The sequence below is a fragment of the Apteryx mantelli genome, chromosome 16 (assembly GCF_036417845.1).
Source record: "Apteryx mantelli isolate bAptMan1 chromosome 16, bAptMan1.hap1, whole genome shotgun sequence".
In the NCBI taxonomy this organism is placed as follows: Eukaryota; Metazoa; Chordata; class Aves; order Apterygiformes; family Apterygidae; genus Apteryx; species Apteryx mantelli.
The window spans coordinates 12,011,273-12,030,724 of NC_089993.1; the positions used below are offsets into that span (position 1 = coordinate 12,011,273).

Here is a 19,452-nt window from a genome sequence, read left to right on the forward strand (position 1 = left end):
GATGCAGCAATACTTCACAAATTACATTTTCTTTCTCCTTTCAATGTTTTAATGAGAGGTGGGGGGGAAAGAACCTGTATTAATGATCTATTCTAAAACCAGAACATATAACCGAGACTGGACAACATCTTGATTTAAATTATTTAAGTAAAAGCAGAATTAAAAAAAGCTTTCTCTTTATCATGTTTACATCTGAACTTTATGAAAGTGCAATAAATAACTTTCTGCTTATTTATATTTAGTGAAAATGTGTCAAAAAAATAATTTTAACTACTAAATAACATGTAATCACCTCTCCAAGGAGCAGTAGGTGTAGTTTCTAGTCCATGCTCTAGATACTGTCGAAGTTCCCCAGCATGTTTCACAAGCAACCGTAACAATCTTAAGGTTGCCATCACAATAACATCGTCAGTGCTTTGTTCAGAAGTATTTCTTAAATGCAGCCTAGGGTCATCTTCATCAAGAGGAACCTTATATATCAAACAAATAATACTCTTAGCTAACTATATAGCACATATCATCATTTAGAAGTATTTGTAATTTAGCTTCCCTCACCAGCACAACACTAACCTGACCAGCATTGAGTTTGAGAAAAGTAAAATATGCACTGCAGGAGAGTTTATAGAGACTGAAGATTCTGTCTACAACTTTTCTCCAAACTTTAATTAACCCTTCTGTTGCATTTTCATCAAGATCTGAAAGCCAGGGACAACTTGTTAATAACTGACGCCATATAACATCCACCATATCATCTTCTTCATTGTCTTCATTTTCAGTGATTTGTAGAGTCATATCTTCATCCTAAATGCAAATAAAGATAACAGATTTGACTAAGTTCCCCTGCTGCTTCTACAAATGCACATCAGTTGCTGATCCAGTTTTTGTCTGGGCAACTCACTCAACTGCCTTACTTGATCATACCACCATAATCTACAGAACAGGTGTGTTGTTACTTAGCTAACAGCTGATTTCTTGAGAACTTCTATATTATCTGAATTTTGACTTTAAAACATTTACAAGAGTTAATATGATTCACAACTAGAGGAAAATTAAGTTTCAAACTGAAGTGGAATATTTTTAAGCAAGCAAATTTCCACTTACTTGAATCCCAGCTGGACGACACACTGCCTGCCCAAGAATTCCATAGATTTTCTCTTTATCTTCCTCTGTAATGCTGTCTGGAAGCAAGCTCTGAACCTCAGATTTCTCCCGGGGCAGCAGACGAACACCTTCTCCCTGACTGTAATATTTAATGAATTATTGACCCCCAAAATAATATTATTTGTAGAGCTGAACCTATTAACATTGTATATATAAAACATCATGAAGCTCACTTCTATTTAGAGAGGGCAAGTAATCAAGAGAATACTCACAGACCTCTGCTCACATGTAACTTATCATAGAGAACTACGATCATAAATACAGAGCTAGAGTTCCTCTTGAAAAAAGGAAATTTTTATGGCTTATAAATTTAAACGTTAGGATGAATTTACCTGGCATTATCAACTACTTTCCGGCCCCATCTGTAAGCCCAACTAGCAAGGGCTGCCCATGACTTGGCTACTTCAGGTGCCTGTACTGAAGACAAGTGATACAGTTGTCCCAAGATGAAGTCAGGCTCTCCAACTCCAATATTTACTGTGATGGGAAAAATAATACATAAAATCATGTATGTTGGTTTATGAGGTAAAACCTGTTACTGATTTCCTCAACACACAAAATAAAGTATTAGAAGTACACCATGTTTTTTCGGTCAAGTTAGTACCCCAAACAGTCCAGTTTTCCAAAAACCAAACATTCTTCAGCTCTGACAGAAATGGCAAAACAAAGACCAGTTTTACATAGGCTAACAACTCTACAATTGCTTTCTCTCTCACTTTCTTAGAAACATGGAAATGAAATTAGAGGCTCATGATCTCCAAAACACCAAGATACTATGCTTCAGAAAGCAAACTTGTATAAGTTACCTACGGAGAAGAAGAGGGGCACATGTGTTTATTTGCGTACACATCCATTAATATCTCTAAAATAATTCTGACACTCTGCAAGAGGGGAACTAAATTATATATAAAGTCCAGATTTAAACAAAGGGAGAGCTTTATCTTGACATTTGAAAAGTCTACTGAAAGTGGGGAATTATATTGTTACCACAAAATGCAATGAAAGTGTTCAAATTAAATGTAGAACAAACATCATAAGAAAATCTATGGTAACTCCTTTTCATGCTCACAAGGGCCTTTTTGCCCAGTCCATTATCACTTGAATGACAAAAACATTAGAAAAGTAGTAAAACCAAACACAAAAAAGTGCAAAACAAACACACAAGTGATAAGGCACTCAGCCTTTATCAATAGAACAGTGGCTACCCCTCAGTGGAACCATCAGTCACTAATTCACCAAAAAAAATAAATAAAAAAAAAGCAGAACATCTCTACCTGTAGATTCACTTTCAATCCTGGGGTACTCTTCTTCTAGCGTATTAACAGCTGGGAGATCAATCAAAGTATATATGTTTTTAGACAAGGTAGACAGACCAGTGAGATTCTGCTGCTGTCGAGCTCTATATACTTGTTTCAATTGTCCTGATATCTCTTTCCATTCCGCCTGAATCCATTTAGCCAGAGTGAGAATAGATTTAGCAACTGCATATTCAGCTTTGGCAGACTTGCAAAAGGATATGGCACAAGAACTCAGCATTTCCATAGCATGTGTTGACTGACCTGCATATCATTAAAAGTATATTTTCAGTAAAGTGTTAATTTCATTCAAAGTGCTTCTAAAATTCAGCATATTCACATACAGCTTGTAATACATTTTACAGAGAAAGTTCTTGTTTGAAATTAAAGCCGACTAGTGAAGAAAAATCTATTTGAAAACACTTTCAGATTGAGACAATAGCTAACAGGATGAAATCAATTCCTAATGACACTGTTCTACTGTGATTTCTTCAAGGTCAGAGGAATTAGCCTGATTACAAGGACAAGCAGCTCAAGTATCTACAAGATAATCAACAAACTCACCTGCTGTGTATAACAGTTTTGTTTTTTCAATATCAAGTTCAGGACCCCATTTTTCATCCATCTGACCTGGTGCAGACAATTTTTTAAAGTGCTGGACTAAATCTTGTGCAGTGGTGGTTTTTCCTAGCTGAACTTCGCTGCACTGGGCAAGTAATCGTGTAGCTAGGGCAATATTTCCTCGTTTCCGGGCAAATTTTGCTGCTGTTAAGCCCAGTTCCATCAGATGGCTCTTAATTGGAACTGTTGGTTCTGAAGAAGAAAGACATTCTAAACAAAAGAATTAAACAAACAATAATTCCATCTGGGGTATTCAGACAATTTCTGTTCAATTTATTCTGTATATGGCCATCAATAAAAGAAAAAATGCTCAGCCCCTTATCTCCTAAAAACTCCTTCAGAAATTTAGATGACTGCAATTTTGACTAGAATATTTATATCTTATCTGAAAGAAAATATATATCTACAGATTATCTGCTGGGCAAATCAGTCATTTTCACTATAATCTTTCTTCTTAACTAGGAAATGTACTCCTTCCCTAATGCTACTTCCCCCCCCATTAGCTTTTTTCCATATCACAAATTTAAACGTCTTTCATAATTGATTTTAAAGACCAATTATTGAGATCACTGAAGTGTTCAACAGTAAAAGCATATAAGCATTTCAGAATAAGAACTTGTTTGCTTTTTTTTTTTTTTAAATACTATCTACACTACAGTCATAATTGAGACCCCTGGTTGTAAGGCAGGATGCCTGAATAACAAACTTGCTTTTTAAAAAAAAGTAATCCATTTAAATAATTCAACAAGACATGGCTGCTTTTAACAGCAGTTTTAAGCTGAAATTCTGCATTTACCTTCCATAACACTAAAATAAGAGTTTGTATACCTTTCAGTTTTTCCATCAATTGATTCTGGTACACTGTGTACCTCAGAGCATGCATCCATGGCCTTACATCATGCTGTTTGCACGACCTCAAAGCATCATTAAAGAGAGGTATAAGACAGTCCTGTAAGAGGCAAAGTTGCATAAATATTTTAAAGTTACCTTTATAGTATTTTCAAAGTTTTAGGGGTAGTTTTTAAGAACTGTTGATGTATCAATTCTTTAAATACACTGTAATATTTATTCCTACAACAAAGTCAGATGTAATTTACTTTAAACGTAATCAAAAGAAATGCTATATTTACAACTATAAAAAGTCATCCAAATGAAGTGTAAATTAAAAACACTTTGGGGTCAAAGCATGTAAAGAAAACCAAAGAAAATTAAGTGAGGCATTTTTACAGTGCTATCAACAAAAGTCAGAACAATTAATTTATATTCTATGTTCAATATCTCATGACATGACTATTCAATAGAAAGACATTACCAAAATTTAGGTTTAAAACAGACCCACCTCTGATGTCAGTCTGTTGGATACAGTGTTTTCCAAAGCAGAAGAACAATACAACTGAAGAGTGCTCAACACTGGTAAAGACTGAGACACAGTGAGCGTGGACAGTCTTAGAGGTCCAATAGCTATCCGTGAAGTTTGCTTCAAGTATTTTATAACGTTTCTGAAATAAAAGTTAAGAATCAGAATGGTATTTTTGTTAGTCTTTTAAAGAAAAAAATGACATTAAAAATACTGAAAACACAAACATCATCTTCCTATGGATGATGTGAAAAATGTTCCAATATCATGCACGAGTTGCATTATGATACTTTCTACATTACGTTGACAGGAAGCAGTACTTGATGACCTCCAAGTTGAACACCAATTTATTTTCCCTCTGTAAGTTTACACTTCACAACAACAAAAACTAGCAGCAAACACCACCATAGATGCTGAAGTACAAAGTCGAGTACACTTTTCACAAAGTTATGGTTAACAAACTAAAACAGGTTTTCCCAGTACATTACATTCATTCACAGCACGCTTTAACTTACTCAGATATTGACTGCCACTTTTGCTCCTGCTCTGCGTGGCTTACAGCTGTTGCCAGACATACTGAACTTCTCAAAAGTTGCACTTCCACTGCCTTTTGAAGTTCTCTTGGATCAGGACTTAGCATATTAGGAAGGAGCTTCTTCATGTCTACAAGAAGATTAAGCATTTGAAACCAACTACAACTGTCAAATTTTAGCATCACAGTTTGAGAATACATTTTTGAAAGCAAGGAAGTTTGGGAAAAGAACTTGTGTGTGCATGCATATACACACACATCATATGTATATAAAAATCATTTTAGTAATTTGTGATAGATTGAACAAAACAAATTACCTCCATAAGACACACATCTGAAAAACTTGCAACAGCATTTAGAATTATTATTGCCGATTATTTTGAAGCTTGGTTCACAAAGGTTACAGAACTGAACACAGCAAACTGCATTCGGAAGTTTCAGTCTATCATTTAGAGAGACAGATATAGGGGAAAAATATTTACTTTTGTATATGAAGTAATGTTAATTTATGTATTTATACCTATTTTTTCTTTGGATCCCCCTGCAAGTAGGTTAATATTTTCTCCTGGTAATAACTCTAGTTGTTCTGTGCATTCAGTAAGTTCTCCAGACTCAAAGCTGCTCAAAGATCTGCAATTCAATGTTTATAGTTTTATTTCACATTTCTTACTTAATTCCAGATATTTAATATCTTATGATCAAAACAGCAAAAGAAAGATTCAAGCCTAACTCAAAGCCCCGAAATTTTAACACAGCATTTACAAAAGACTAATTCTAAGCAAAGTTTCCCATTTTCACATATATCAGTAAATGGTAATAATACTGAACCAAATGGCTAAATTCTATATTAAAATGAAAGGACAAATACTCTCTCCAGCTATGAAACTTTTCATGTTGTCACACTATATACATAATACTCTATCATATGCAGGAAGAAAAAGTCTGAATTTGCAAGTACTTAAAAAACAAACAAAAATAAGATAAAAACAAAGGACAAAACACTTCATAGACAGAAAAGCAAGTTTTTGTGATGGAATTTCATGAGGCCTAGATTTCAATGCTTCACTCTCCATGAAAATTCCAGAAATAATGGAATATTGTGTAGGGCATAGATCATACAAATTTATATTGCTTAACAGCCTGTAGAAGCAAACTTTCATTTTCTTTCAATTGTTCTTCAACATCAGGAAATAATTTGGACATTATAGATTTTTAATCAAACTATACAAAAAAGGCACTGAAAGAGTAAGAGGGGTGATGGCTCAAAATCTGGAAGACTCAAATGCTCAAATGTTCTTGTTCCCATCTACTCTCAAGAAGGAGTTACTTAAGTATCCGGACTATGAAAGAAAAAAGTCAGTATGTGAAAATTCCCACTTTTACTGACTATTTCAATCCTCTTTAGGACAGAGTCTCTTCTTGGTCTGTTCAGGAGAACCAGACAAATACACCAAGTGCTAAGAAACAAACACACAAGCTATGACACTTTCCAAAAAAGTGCCACCTCCTCAATGCACTTGTTATTTTAGACTCACAAATTAAAATATTTTGTTTTTAAAAAGATTATAAAAATTTGCAAAATTCATAAAAAATGTATATATTAACAGGCAACTTATTTTTTAAATATTTATCTTGTAGGAAAATACTCTTCATCTGCCAAAGTAAGTAGCATAAATTTGATATCTTTTACTTGAAATAAATTAAGATGTTTTCCTTGAACACTTAAAAAAACCATAATAGTCAGAAAGCCACAGTAATTCAGAATGATGTTAACTCTTTAGTTATCTGTATGGCTTTTTCATATATGTCCCTAAGGACACAACTTTCTTCTTACCACACCTCTATTTCAATGATATCCAGTCTCTAAAAATCGACAAAAACTTTAATTTTTCAGTACTCTGAGATAGATACTGTTGAATAAATTAATGATAACCTTACTTTATGTAGTTAAAATCCGCTTTTAGATTGATTGAGGTATTACTAGTATTCTTCTTCAAGTCATGGACCATATTTTGCCATTCCTGAACAGCAGACCAATCAGCAATGGAAATGTAACATTCACATGCTTTGTTACCCAAGTAATTTATAACTTCAGGTGAAGAGTCACTTGGCTTAGTCAGAACAGTTTTTCTAGTTTCTCCTGTGCAATGAAAATATATATTTTTTAAACAGTAAGTCTATTATTCAATGTAATTTCCAAATCTGTTGTCAAGAGAAACATTCCATTTTTTAAAAACAAATAGTTACACAACATTTACAGTATTCTTTATTTATAACTTTTTTTTAAACATATAAACAGAACATTTTCAAAGGAAGTTTTGGAAAAACTTAGTCCATATCTGTAAAGAAATTTTAAAATATTAAAATTGTTAAGAACTAAATTAGGAACAAAGTCTCTTTTCAAAGATGAAAAACAGAATATTGAAACAAAGTCTCATATTAAGTTTTTCTTTTTGAACTAAGTAGCATGTGTGTGATATAATTAGGTCATAAATACTAAGCTTTAAGTTATGATAGTCTACAATAATTTAGAACTAAATTACTTTAAATACAAAATGTTTTACCAATCACTAGTTTCATTAAGCTAAGTCTCAGTCCTGCAAACCCTCATATATCTATGCATAATATTAGCTTCAGCGGCTTTAAGCAGTTATGTTTAACTACAAAGTTTTTCAGATTCAGGAATCAGATGTTGTGAAATCAGCATGGCTATATCACTGAATGTTTTACTTCTAATTCTGTGTACATAGAGTTATGAAATCTGTATTAGCTTTTAAAAGAAGAAACTGATAAACACTTACCATTCAAAGAGTGCTTTGGGCTGGCATTATTGACGCTATTGGAATTGGCCAACTTCAGCACAGCTTTATCAAAGCCTGCTATGCAGCAATCCACTCCCGTCATGGAACACAAGTGCTCCTGGTATTCTGCAGTTGCCTTCTCAAACCTTAAATGGTTTAATGTCTTAGTCAGCATTTTACAGCAGCAGCTTTTTATTTTTGTAATTAGACTATATTTTAACACTTCTTTACCACACAACCCAAAAAAATAATGCGTAACTTCAGGGGAAAAAAAAGGATGGTTAAGATAGAATAGAGTTAAGTCTACCAGTTGAGAAAGAACTTTCAGGTGATAGCCTAGTATAAGAGCTTTTCCATTCAAGTCTTAATGCCAACTTCAAACAAGTATAGGTTGAAGCACAGGCATGAGTTTTAGATTTGACTGTGGTACTTTCTACTCGAATGAATAAACCAGAATACTGATTAGCTAAATAACATTTACTAGAGGTTTCTAAAACTGGGTCTAGGACAACAATTCATATCTTAAACTTGACATTCCTGGGCAACTCCTTATGTATTACAAAGATATACATTACTTTAGAGTCTTACAAAATAGGAAAAATAAACAGTTCATAAAAAAAAAAAAAAACTTTGTTTTGTTGGGTTTTTTTTAAACATGGAAACAAAAAGCTGTCCCTTTCTTCATTTCATACGCTTTTCCCAGTAGAAGAAAGGATGTATTCCTTTAAGTAGATGAAAAGCCCACAATATTCTTAATTAAGTTATGCTCTATTTTAAACATCACACATTGACCCACTAACTAGTATCAGTAACTGAAAATTCTACTTCAACAGAAGTAGAAGCTACATTTCCAAAACAGAATCAAAAATGTAAAGTATTTCCCTCAGATTCCCTCTCTCAAACTGTGGCCAATAACCAGATCACACCATTGGCCAGAAAATTCATTAGAAAAGATTTAAATTAATCAATTTTCACAATGCAAAGTTAAGTAGTATGCGAAAATAGTATTGCAATATACAAGATACTATGAAAAAAAGCAGCTTAGGAACACCATTTATATTCAAACCCTGGTAATTTAGTTAGAGTTTCCTCAACAAGGAAATTAGCTCAGTAGCCTTGATTCATGTCACAATTTAAAAGATTCAGAAGTAGAACTATAAAAAAGAAAAATAAGTCCAGAGTCGTACCATTCAGCATTAAAAACAAAACAAAAACACACACACAAACACCACACAACTTACCGCCCTTCTGCCTGTTGAGCTACAGAATTGATCCAGGCAAGACTCTTCCCAACTACAGCAGAAGACCAGACAGCTATACCCTGAATAGCTTCAGGACAGTGAAGCTCACATAATGCTTCTACCAGCATCATAATTGTCACCTCCAATTCATTTCCCTAAAACCAAAAGAAATGCTTTGTTTAACAAATCTCATATGAACTAAAAGCTATATACATTGTTAAATGCTTGAAAACAGTAAAGCAGTATTTCACTATACGCATACACAACGTGAAGTATTCTGCATATCCATTATGTTGCACTTCTTTTGGATGGGGGGGGGGGGCGCTAACAGCAGAAGTTTTTATGCTGTGATTTCACAGCCTGAATGCTAAATTAGTAATCACTGTGTTATGGTCTATACCCATATAAAAATACATGTAAGAATTCATAAAGCTGCAAACGATAAACATTTAGTAAATCTCCTTTGTTTAAATATTTAAGCGTATCAAATCATGCATTCAAGAAACTACTTGTGCCCTTCAACTTTTTAAAAAGTGTTAACCAGTTTATTCCCTCACCCTACACCCATGCTTATCTAGAAATTGCTTTGCAGGGGAAGGATTCCCTTACCATACATCTCCTTCCTGCTCACACCCAAAGCTTGGTACAGACATCGTCACAAGCTCAGGAGAGACCTCAGACTAATATAACAAACCTATCAAACAAGCGCCATAAGGTTTAAGCAGAACCTCCTGCTTAAAAATAAGTTATTCAGTTCAAACTGTAAATGAACTATAGCATTTGTTTATTAATTGTATTTGATCAAATGCATACAGTACACACTAATCTCCAACGTAGTATAGCCTAACCACAAAAACCTCTCAAAACAGGAGCATGAATTTAAAATATTTTAAATAACATGATCCTTGACAGACCACTTCACTTGGTTTAGTGACTACTGATTGCCTCAGCTTAGTTCATTTAAAATATTGTGGGAATATTTTTGCCGTAGTCTACAAAGTCTGAAAAGAGAATACCTGAGAGATACTATTATTAGTTTTCATTTCTGTGAGCAAATCAAAACCATGTCTGACTGTGACAGCAGGCTGGCCAGCCAGCAATCCAACTCTCATGATGGAAAGTCTAATCCGTGTTAGCCAATCTTGGCATGTCTGGCGATTAGTATAAAAGAATGTCCTGATAACCTTTTAAAAGAGAAAAACATAACATGTTTTACAACACAGTTCTTTTGCATGCCTAATTATTGTAAGTACTTAATACTTACAAACACAATCAAGTCAAAACAAGTTTCTTTTCTCCAATTTAATTTTCAATTAAGAGGTAAAGAAACAGGTAAAATTCTGTTTCTTGAATGTTAAGAACTGCAGGTGCTCTGAAATCATGTATAGCATGCATCTGGCCAGACACACTCACAAGCTAAAAATCTTGACATGAACTGTCTATAAATTACACATTACTGCCAAGTCAAAATCTGGTAATTACACAACTTATTTCAACAGTAATGTGAGGAAACTACACAGAAGGAAATGCTGCTTACACAGAATTATTTTATCCTTCAAAAAGCAAGTTTAAACCTCAGGTAGTTGTGTTACTTTATAACAGGAGAGTCAATAACATACAAGTAAGTAGCTGCTATAAATCAAAGATACTGGAAACTTGCTTGATATTGCATCACCACACAAGCTGGTATTCCAGAAATGTATTTCCTATTTTCACATGTTCTCCAGGAATAATATTAAGTCAAAACTGCACAAATTGGCTTTTGAAGCGATTCTTCTCATTTGTCTAATTAGGAAACAAAGTTTGATTACAGCATTCCTTTCCAAAAGGTTCCACAGTAAGACCTGGACAACCCTGAAAACTACCAATTTAGTGGACTATTTGAAGAAGCATCAGCACTGTAAGAAACAAACCTTGGGCGGAGAGGTGAGGGCATTGGCACATCCTTCATAAGCATTGTACATCAGTTTTTCCAAGTTCTCTAGATACTGTAGCAGGAGAACAAGCCTAAGCTGGTTGCTACTGTGTCCTTCATCATTGTCTGCAGTAGTCCATTGGCTAACATCTTGGTCAGGGTTTAACGTATGAGCTGCAAGACTTCTAATAATACCTACCCATTTTACCAAAACACAGAAAGAACAAGTTAAGTTACTAGACAGTGCTCTATTTAAATATGTCAGAAGATATCCACACCAGAGTTAAGTCTCTCAAAAGTGCTGCCATTACTAGCAATTATGGAACAGATATTCTGCAATTCCCTTTCTTGATATTTCAAACAGACTTGTTAAAATCTCTGAAATCCACTGGAAAAAACTGACTTTCTTGTCTTGGATAGGTCTTAGGTGCACAGTCTCTTACAAAGAATATCCCACATAAAAAAACCACCTATATTCTGTACATTACCTTCAATTGTTTGAAATGTATCTTGAGCTCTACCCAGAGGAGTTCTTAACTTCGAAAGAACAGTAAACTGAGCTGCTTCCCAAACAGCCCATTGCCAAAGAACAGCATCAGTCTTCAACAGATTGCGAGGGATAGTTGGTTGATCCCGTTTATCTAGTCTTTGACAACTGTAGAACAACCTTTCTAACCAATTATCCTTCCTGTAAGGAAACATCAGTATGTGAAAACAAGTTCATATTTTATACACTTGTTCTCAAACAAATCTCTCATAGAACTATTTCCTGCAGCAGTTTATATATGCAAATATATAAAAACATGCATCTTTGAATATATTTAAAAGTACCTAAAGAGAATTGTAAAAAATGATTGAAGGTAAAGCAATGTAACTTGTAAAGACATTTATAAATTTTAAACTAGATATATTTTGAAATTGTTCACTATCCATTTGACATCCATGAATTTCAGTTTTAAGAGAAGTTCTTACCCAGTTCTGTGAGAGCTTCCGTACAAAATGAAACTAATGACATCAGAGAAGTCCTGTGGATGGAATGTATTACTTGGAGCTTTGCTCATATGACTTCTTATAGCCAAAGAAATTTCTTGTATTTCTGTGTGGCTACGGTTACTATAGGAACAGGAGGAAAAACAACACCATAATGTATTTGAATAAATCAAATGTTATGCTTTAAAAGACAAAGCAAAAGACTTAACGAGTCAATCATTTAAAATATTTTTTTTCCAATAGTTATTATTTCACACACATCTTAATCCTCAACAATAAAAGGTAGTAAATTACCATAACAGAGTATACCTACAGTGGAAAAAACACTTGAATGCAATAAAAATGTCTTCTCCTCCATGAGACTTAAGTTTGATATTTATATATGTGTGATTATCCAGAAGCAGTTCACAAGTCATTTACAGTAGATATTCAAGGTTCAGGTTCTCCAGAGCAGGAGACTACCACATACCACAGGCAATTCTGAATATCCTGTCTTTTCTGTATACAAATTGAGACGTTTTCTATTATCAGGGGCATCAAGCTAACTGAGAGAAATCCACAGGGTAAGAACTGTTATACACTGCTCACTGCTTTGGCTTCCTTCACAAGAAACTCCTTCAATGCAAAATATTTTGAAAGAAAGTCTACGCATGTGCTTCTAGACTAAAGCATACAGTTGAACATGTTAAAGTTAAAAATTACCGACTCGCATCTTTTGAGTATAATTGCAGGTAATATTACTGAAGTTCTGGATAACCTGTACCTTACAAGTATTCACATTTCTCACAAGCAGTCCTGCTTAGTTTATCAAATTTGTTAACTACTTTGTATACTACCTGTAGTAAGCCTGTAGCAAAGTAGAAGGGACACCATGACACTGTCTTTCTTTAAATACTTTAAATTGAGAAAAATAACATTCAGCAAGTATTACTTTTCAGATAAATCTTACTAGAGCAAAAATCCAAAGCATTCTCTGTATTTAAATTAGCCTGAAAACTTACCTCAATACCACATCTAAGGGAATTGACTTCAGAAGTTTTCCAAAAGTTTGTCTCACACGAGCACCACTATGTACTAGTTGAACACGACATACATCAACACATCTGCATCATCAAAAAGGACAAAAGAAAAGAGTCATAACATTTCCATTAACAAGATAATTCAAAGAATAGACAGAATTCAGTGCAAGTACCTTTGTAAAAGATCATCTGGTAGGGACGAAGACAGAGCATGGAGACTACTACATGCCTGAAGACAAATATTCACATCTTCCAGAAGGGCTGCATTAAGAGTTGAAAGAAAAGATGTTATTCTTGCCAGAATTTGATAATTTACTCATTATTTTGGTTGTGGCAGAACATCTACAGACATTCTATAGCATATCTGGTAGAAAGAGGCACAGGCGCTATGCATTACTTCTATTTTGATTTAATTGACTGGTTTCATCATAACAAGAAAATGCTTATAACACAATTGACTTAAGGATTTGTTACTGTTTTATATGGCCTTTTCTGTTTGTTGACAGATTAATCATCATATGGCCTATGTACATTTGTACTATAACTTTTTTAATAAGGAGAAACAAAGGTAAAGTTAGCAATCCCCAGCCTTCGGAAGTTATGGAAACAATTGTTCCCACATTTTTCTTTCCAGGTTATTTTGAAATCCAGCAAAATATATCACTTACAGAATGTTTCCATTGCTTTTGATAAAAAAAGCAATCTTACTCACAAGATTTAGCACATCGCTGACATTCTTCGTAGATCAATTGCATAATCACAAGTTACTATTTTAAGAAAATAATTATTTGCATAAGTAATAGCTATTGAATGCATTTGAAAATAGGAAAGGAGAGTGAGTTTTTGTGCAGTTATAACCAGAGGCTCCCCCTCCAAAATAAAAGAGACAAGCACAGTTGAGACAATCAGTGAAATATGACTAAGACATTATATACTTAATTATGCATGATAAAAAATAGTAAGCAAAAAGTTTCCAATATCTTACTGTTTGCTAGAAGTCCTTTGCAAAATTTATGAAAAGATGGGAGAGAAAACAATGGTGCATATGTTTCTGATTTTTTCATCAGAACAGCCACTTCCAAAGCCCATGTCATAAGTAGTTTCCTTAAAAAAAAAAGAGAAGTATTAGTCACCCTATATGATTACAGAAATATGATGTCTTTCAATATAACTTAAATTACTTCATGTTACAGATGAGTGTCATACAGTAACATGCATTTTTAATCAAAATGCCCTTAGCTTTCACAGCATATTGGTAATACAGCCTTGCAAATATTGTAAAAGTTTACTTTAAATCAAAGATTTTTTTCCAGCACAGTTTTGATAGCTCTGCTTTTAATGTATAGATCTTATGAAGTTTTCAGTTTTTGTGATTTTCACACAAAAATGAGCAACCACTTTTTCCATAGATATTACTGGTATTTCCAAAAACCAAATACTTTACCAGTTAAAGTTACCCCAAGTTCTACAAATGAAAATATTGCCCTCTTAATTAATAACAAAATGATAGTTACCTGGTATCCTGAGTAAGGTTGTCCTTCTTAAGCAGCAGCCCCAAAAGGTTTAGTATGATTGAGAAATGTTTCTTTGTAGCTGTGGTTACAGTACTTATCACTGCTCCATCAAACAGGGAGGGAGAGGAAGAACTGAGGCTGCTGGATATGAAATGGTCATGCCTGGAAAGCAAGGAAAGAATAAAACAAAACAAGGGATATTTCCTTAAATATAACAGGGAAAAAACAATAGCAGAAGTTCATATGCACTCACACACTACCAGTAATTACATCAGCATAACCACCACATAAGTTAGAAAACCAGAAGTATTCTGATCCTTGGCATATAAAAACAAAACTACAATTTTACACTAGGCTACATAACCCAGTAGCATAGTTTCAACTATCTCCAGTATCAAATGCTTAGTGAAAAAGCACAGAAGCTATGCAATTAATTAGTACTGTCTCTTAGTTTGGCAACATTCTATAGTAATAAGGTCCAAAATGCATTTAAACCTGCTGTTTACATTTCACTGTCACTCCTAGATCTCATAGTAAGCAAAATAGCTCCTTATTCACTCTCAATAAAATTCTCCATCAGTTACTGCTACTCAAACTCAAGACTCCTAGCCTGTCTCTGAATAAAATGCCAAATTAACCCAAAATAGGTTTTCTTGACTGAGACAGAGACTCCCTGCAGTTATGAAAGTAAAAACTGATTAAGGAAGTTTGGGCAAAAGCTGAATTGTAATAGTTTAAGTTCATCCCTTCAGAAAATACATTCCATTTAGACCAGCCCATCCTAGTCCATCCTAAAATACTGACAAATTACTTGTCTTCATACCTGGAACAATGTGAATATAATGTATAGAGAACTGCATACTGGACAGCAGGAAAATGAACTGCTATGTCATCGTGAACAATCATCAGATTTTTACTCAGTAGTGCAAACACAGTCGGCGAAAGGGCCCACATCTATAAAACAATTGCAATATAAGCACAAAAAAATAATAAATAGGATCTATTTCTAAAGTGTAATTTCTATACCATTAATTATTTTGTTTTGCTTGTTCACAACACAAGGGAAATAATTTTTTAAAACTCCATTCATTCCCTGACCTTGATTGTTTCTTTCCCCTTTTTAAGCCTGTTAAAGGGGTTTATGTTTTTATTTGGAAAGATAAGGAAGAAATGTTCTCACATGTCAGATATAGTATCGGGACAGACCTAAAACTGCTCTATCCATCTCATTTTTCTCAAAGAATAACAACAGAACCAGTGCATGTAAGATAATCTACCCTGGAAACTGCTTCTCATTACGCACAGACTAGAAATATAGTCCACCCATTCCGTATCCTGTATGTTTTAATACTGGAAGTCCTTTTTCTATATTATAAAGTCAGGAAACAAGTATAATCCCTTTAATCATATATACATACTACTGGTGAAATCTCTTATGGTATATTCAGAGTCTTGTGTTTACCCTTTAAGTTAAAAGAAATCCACAGCTTAAGTAAAAAGGTGTTTTTAACACTTTTTGTACAGATTATCTGTACAATTTTTACTCACCCCAATTAATGAGTTTTTAGCATTTCCAATAGTACTTAGTGCACTGAGGTCAAATATAACAACAAACTTTGCATTAGCCACATTGAATACATGGTTCTTGAAAGCATCATGCTGGATCTCAGAACAGGCCTCAGGAAGATGTAAGCTACAGAGAAGACTATTTAGAGCACAGGTCATTTCTCCTAGAATCAACCTGTAAGCAGTCTCCAAAACAGGAATGTTCTTCAGGCTCAGTACCGCTTGATATACAGCATGGGCTGCTGCAACAACCTTGAGAATATAAAATAATTTAAAAAATAATCAATTAGCATGAAATTTTAATATATCAATTGCCAATATAGAATTAAAAATTACACTTCTTTATGAATAGCATAGTGTGATGCAAATAAGTCTTCAGTTTTCTATAATTAAGAGTTACTTAATTATATAATCTTTGGAATGCTTTCTGAACCAGCTCTTCCTATTAACATAATGCACGCTGAGTATGAAAAACATACCAACTAATGACTTTCCATCTGGTATAACAACCAACTTACCAATTCCTTATCCAATCTAAATGCCTGAAACAAGAACTAGCTGCATCTGCTCTCTCAGAAGTTTCATAAATGCAGACATATAAAAATACACACACACACACACACATATATTTAAGATGAGCAAAGTTTTACAGCCTAATAAATATGTTCTAAGAAATACATGAAAGCTGTTGTAAAACACCTGTAAAAAGTCCCCTTCTCTTACCTCTTTCTCCTTATGATAACGAAGTACAAGTAGTTTAGACTCTGGTATAAATAATTTCTCTACAAATGATGATGGCAGTTTTGTATTTATTTGTTCAACAATCTAGCGATAAAAATAAAAAATCTTTATCTGAATGGATTTATTACAGATTAGTAGAAAAACAATATTTTAATCAATCTTAAATATTTACATATATTTCATTTAGAAAACTCTTACAGAAATAGCTTCCCAACAATACAAACATTTTATATTTGCTTTCCCAAATTCACATTCAGTGATCTAGCTATTTTTAGGCTTTTCAACTCAAGTAGCACTTAAGAGCAGAGCTGAAAATGTTGCTCGATTAACCTACATCAAAATGGGTTTAAAAACTTATGTGGCCTAGTCTTCGAGAACTGTATTTTGAAGAAGTCCAATTTCCAAAGTTATTGTCTGTGGCAAAAGTAGATAAACCTATTAACCACTCAAATTTTGAAATTCAGTGTTATCAATTAGAGAGGCCAGAAAATGGCATTGCCCAACAGTCAGCAAGAGGGGGAAAAAAGCCACTCTAAACTAAAAGCCACTTTATCAACAATCCAAATGCACAAACAGCTAGCAGGATATGCTTCACACAAAAGAATACAAGCATTTAAAAGAGGATTATCTTTGCTTATAGTCAGAAAGAGTTTAAAGCAAATAAATCTATCTCAATATCAAATATGCAAAAAAGAAGCATTATACATATAAATAATATTTTTCAATGGGAAAAACTACAACAATAATAAAAGTATATACAAACCAGTGTCAGCAGATTCAAGACTGAAATGATATAATCAGTGCCACAAGTCTGACAATTTTCCATTTGATCTAATCCATATGTGATAACCATGTCACAGTGTATGGTCATACTTGGGTCCAGACTACCAAGTAAAACACCAACACACTCATTGGCAGCTGTAAGGACTGCTTCAGAAAAGAACACTTGATTTGCTGCCGTCACACATCTCATTACTCTGTACAGAACCTGGAAAAATTAGAAAAGAAACTAAATTAAACTCCATTTAAGGGAGAAAAACTGCACATTATTTAATCACATCCACATCCATTTGATACTGTATCCTATATCCTCCTTTGCAGCATGGTAAATTCTGTCACGAGAGTATTCTGACTAACACACATGTACATTACACTTTAAAAGTATAAGACAAAAAATGAACCTTTGATTGCTAGGTTTGTTACTCATTTTAAGACCTATAAAGACATAGAAACCCAAAATTAAGTATTTGGAATTCTATTCGGCACCACCTGACATCAACAGAACTCCTATTCTCTTGTGAAAGACGGACTAGTTTTGTTTTCTTGGACTTGTGTCACAAGAATCCTCTGCAGATTAAGATGCAAGTTACACAACTGTCTTGGCATTAGTTGGGAAATCCATGCCACTGTTTATCCAAGAAGTTATCCCTGATAGAATTCTGCAAAGGCATAAAATCTAATTGTGCAGCTCATGTAACAGCAACAAGAGGTTAACTGCAAATATTTTTGTTTTGTTTAATCTTTGTTCCAAAATCATTCACACTCTCTACAGCTCCTGTTACAGAAGCACAGAAGCTACTTTTACATTGTGTAATATTTATTCTGAGTTTACACTCTCCCTTATTATACTTTAGAAGAAAAGGACTTTGCTATCTGATTTTGATTAGATCCAATTTCAGTAGGGATACAATAAAAACTAAATTTTGTAAGCTACACTCATAATGAAACTTAAATTTTTATAGCACCATAATAATTCGAATAAACGGTAACATGTAACATGGTTACAAAGACAGACAACAAGCATGAACTTAGTCATATGAAATCAGAATATCTTCATAAAATACATTATTCTCTGGTATTTATGACTCCCACCTGCCACTGTCACAATCTATACCAGAATATTTAATGGAATTCTTGTAGCATATTTCTTTAATAAGGAAATGTATACATTCAAAGCTGAATATAAGTATATTTATCAACTGCCAGACATACACAGACTCGAACTCAGGCATGAAGATTTGTCAGCATATGATGATGATTTATGTCAGCAACAAACAAACAAAAAGAAAAACCTGAATTCTTACATCAGTTACGTATGCTTCCGTAATTGGTGGTCCTCTAATTGGGCTGAAGCGTTCCCCAATACTCCTCACCACAGTACTGAAAACCCGAAGAAGTGCAGCCAGTTTAGGTAGCGATACTGAAGGAGGAGGAATATCTTCATCTACTGATTCTCCAGAAGCCACATGGCTGAGGTCCTACAGTGCACAAGTTTCACTTATCAGTATACATTATTAATAGTTACAATATATGCATAAAAGATCAAAATACCAGGTTAAAAATACTTAAATATATCTAATATATTAACATACAGACATTATCCAAAAATAGATACATTTATCCAATATAACTAACTCACAAACATACCAAGACAGGATATATCATACCACACAATGAAGAGCAAGTCAGAGAACAGTAATGAGATGGTGCTCATCAGTTCAGCCACTGGAACAGTACTCAGACCACATCTTGCAAATTGAGAGAGGCTTAAAGTGTTCTTGCTCCCTGGATCATGACCATCCACACTGCTGCACTGTTAGAGCAGTTTGCTGCATACCTCTGCCTGTGCTAGCTAGCTACCACTCTCCCGTACAACCCCCGGCTGCAGTTTGGGTCTCGGGGCATTCCAGGGGCCATTC

At 34.0% G+C, this 19,452-nt stretch overlaps 1 protein-coding gene across 4 annotated transcripts in view; it reads right to left on the reverse strand.

Annotated features, from left to right (window-relative positions):
* SMG1 (SMG1 nonsense mediated mRNA decay associated PI3K related kinase) overlaps positions 1 to 19,452 on the reverse strand; it is a 71,480-nt gene that overhangs the window by 24,728 nt on the left and 27,300 nt on the right. For 3 of the 4 annotated variants that reach the window (XM_067306492.1, XM_067306494.1, XM_067306495.1), the window contains 26 exons: positions 18,838 to 19,011; positions 17,517 to 17,741; positions 16,736 to 16,837; positions 15,995 to 16,264; positions 15,270 to 15,400; positions 14,447 to 14,608; positions 13,918 to 14,036; positions 13,106 to 13,193; positions 12,915 to 13,016; positions 11,896 to 12,036; positions 11,412 to 11,611; positions 10,922 to 11,118; positions 10,025 to 10,192; positions 9,009 to 9,163; positions 7,768 to 7,913; positions 6,905 to 7,106; positions 5,487 to 5,596; positions 4,950 to 5,097; positions 4,417 to 4,576; positions 3,906 to 4,026; positions 3,021 to 3,287; positions 2,436 to 2,720; positions 1,494 to 1,638; positions 1,102 to 1,240; positions 571 to 801; positions 293 to 470 (listed from right to left, as the gene is read on the reverse strand). In XM_067306492.1, coding sequence (XP_067162593.1) covers positions 293 to 470; positions 571 to 801; positions 1,102 to 1,240; positions 1,494 to 1,638; positions 2,436 to 2,720; positions 3,021 to 3,287; positions 3,906 to 4,026; positions 4,417 to 4,576; positions 4,950 to 5,097; positions 5,487 to 5,596; positions 6,905 to 7,106; positions 7,768 to 7,913; positions 9,009 to 9,163; positions 10,025 to 10,192; positions 10,922 to 11,118; positions 11,412 to 11,611; positions 11,896 to 12,036; positions 12,915 to 13,016; positions 13,106 to 13,193; positions 13,918 to 14,036; positions 14,447 to 14,608; positions 15,270 to 15,400; positions 15,995 to 16,264; positions 16,736 to 16,837; positions 17,517 to 17,741; positions 18,838 to 19,011 — 4,366 coding nt within the window. The remainder of the gene's footprint in view (positions 1 to 292; positions 471 to 570; positions 802 to 1,101; positions 1,241 to 1,493; positions 1,639 to 2,435; positions 2,721 to 3,020; positions 3,288 to 3,905; positions 4,027 to 4,416; positions 4,577 to 4,949; positions 5,098 to 5,486; positions 5,597 to 6,904; positions 7,107 to 7,767; positions 7,914 to 9,008; positions 9,164 to 10,024; positions 10,193 to 10,921; positions 11,119 to 11,411; positions 11,612 to 11,895; positions 12,037 to 12,914; positions 13,017 to 13,105; positions 13,194 to 13,917; positions 14,037 to 14,446; positions 14,609 to 15,269; positions 15,401 to 15,994; positions 16,265 to 16,735; positions 16,838 to 17,516; positions 17,742 to 18,837; positions 19,012 to 19,452) is intronic. The other variant, XM_067306493.1, reaches the window with a different exon arrangement.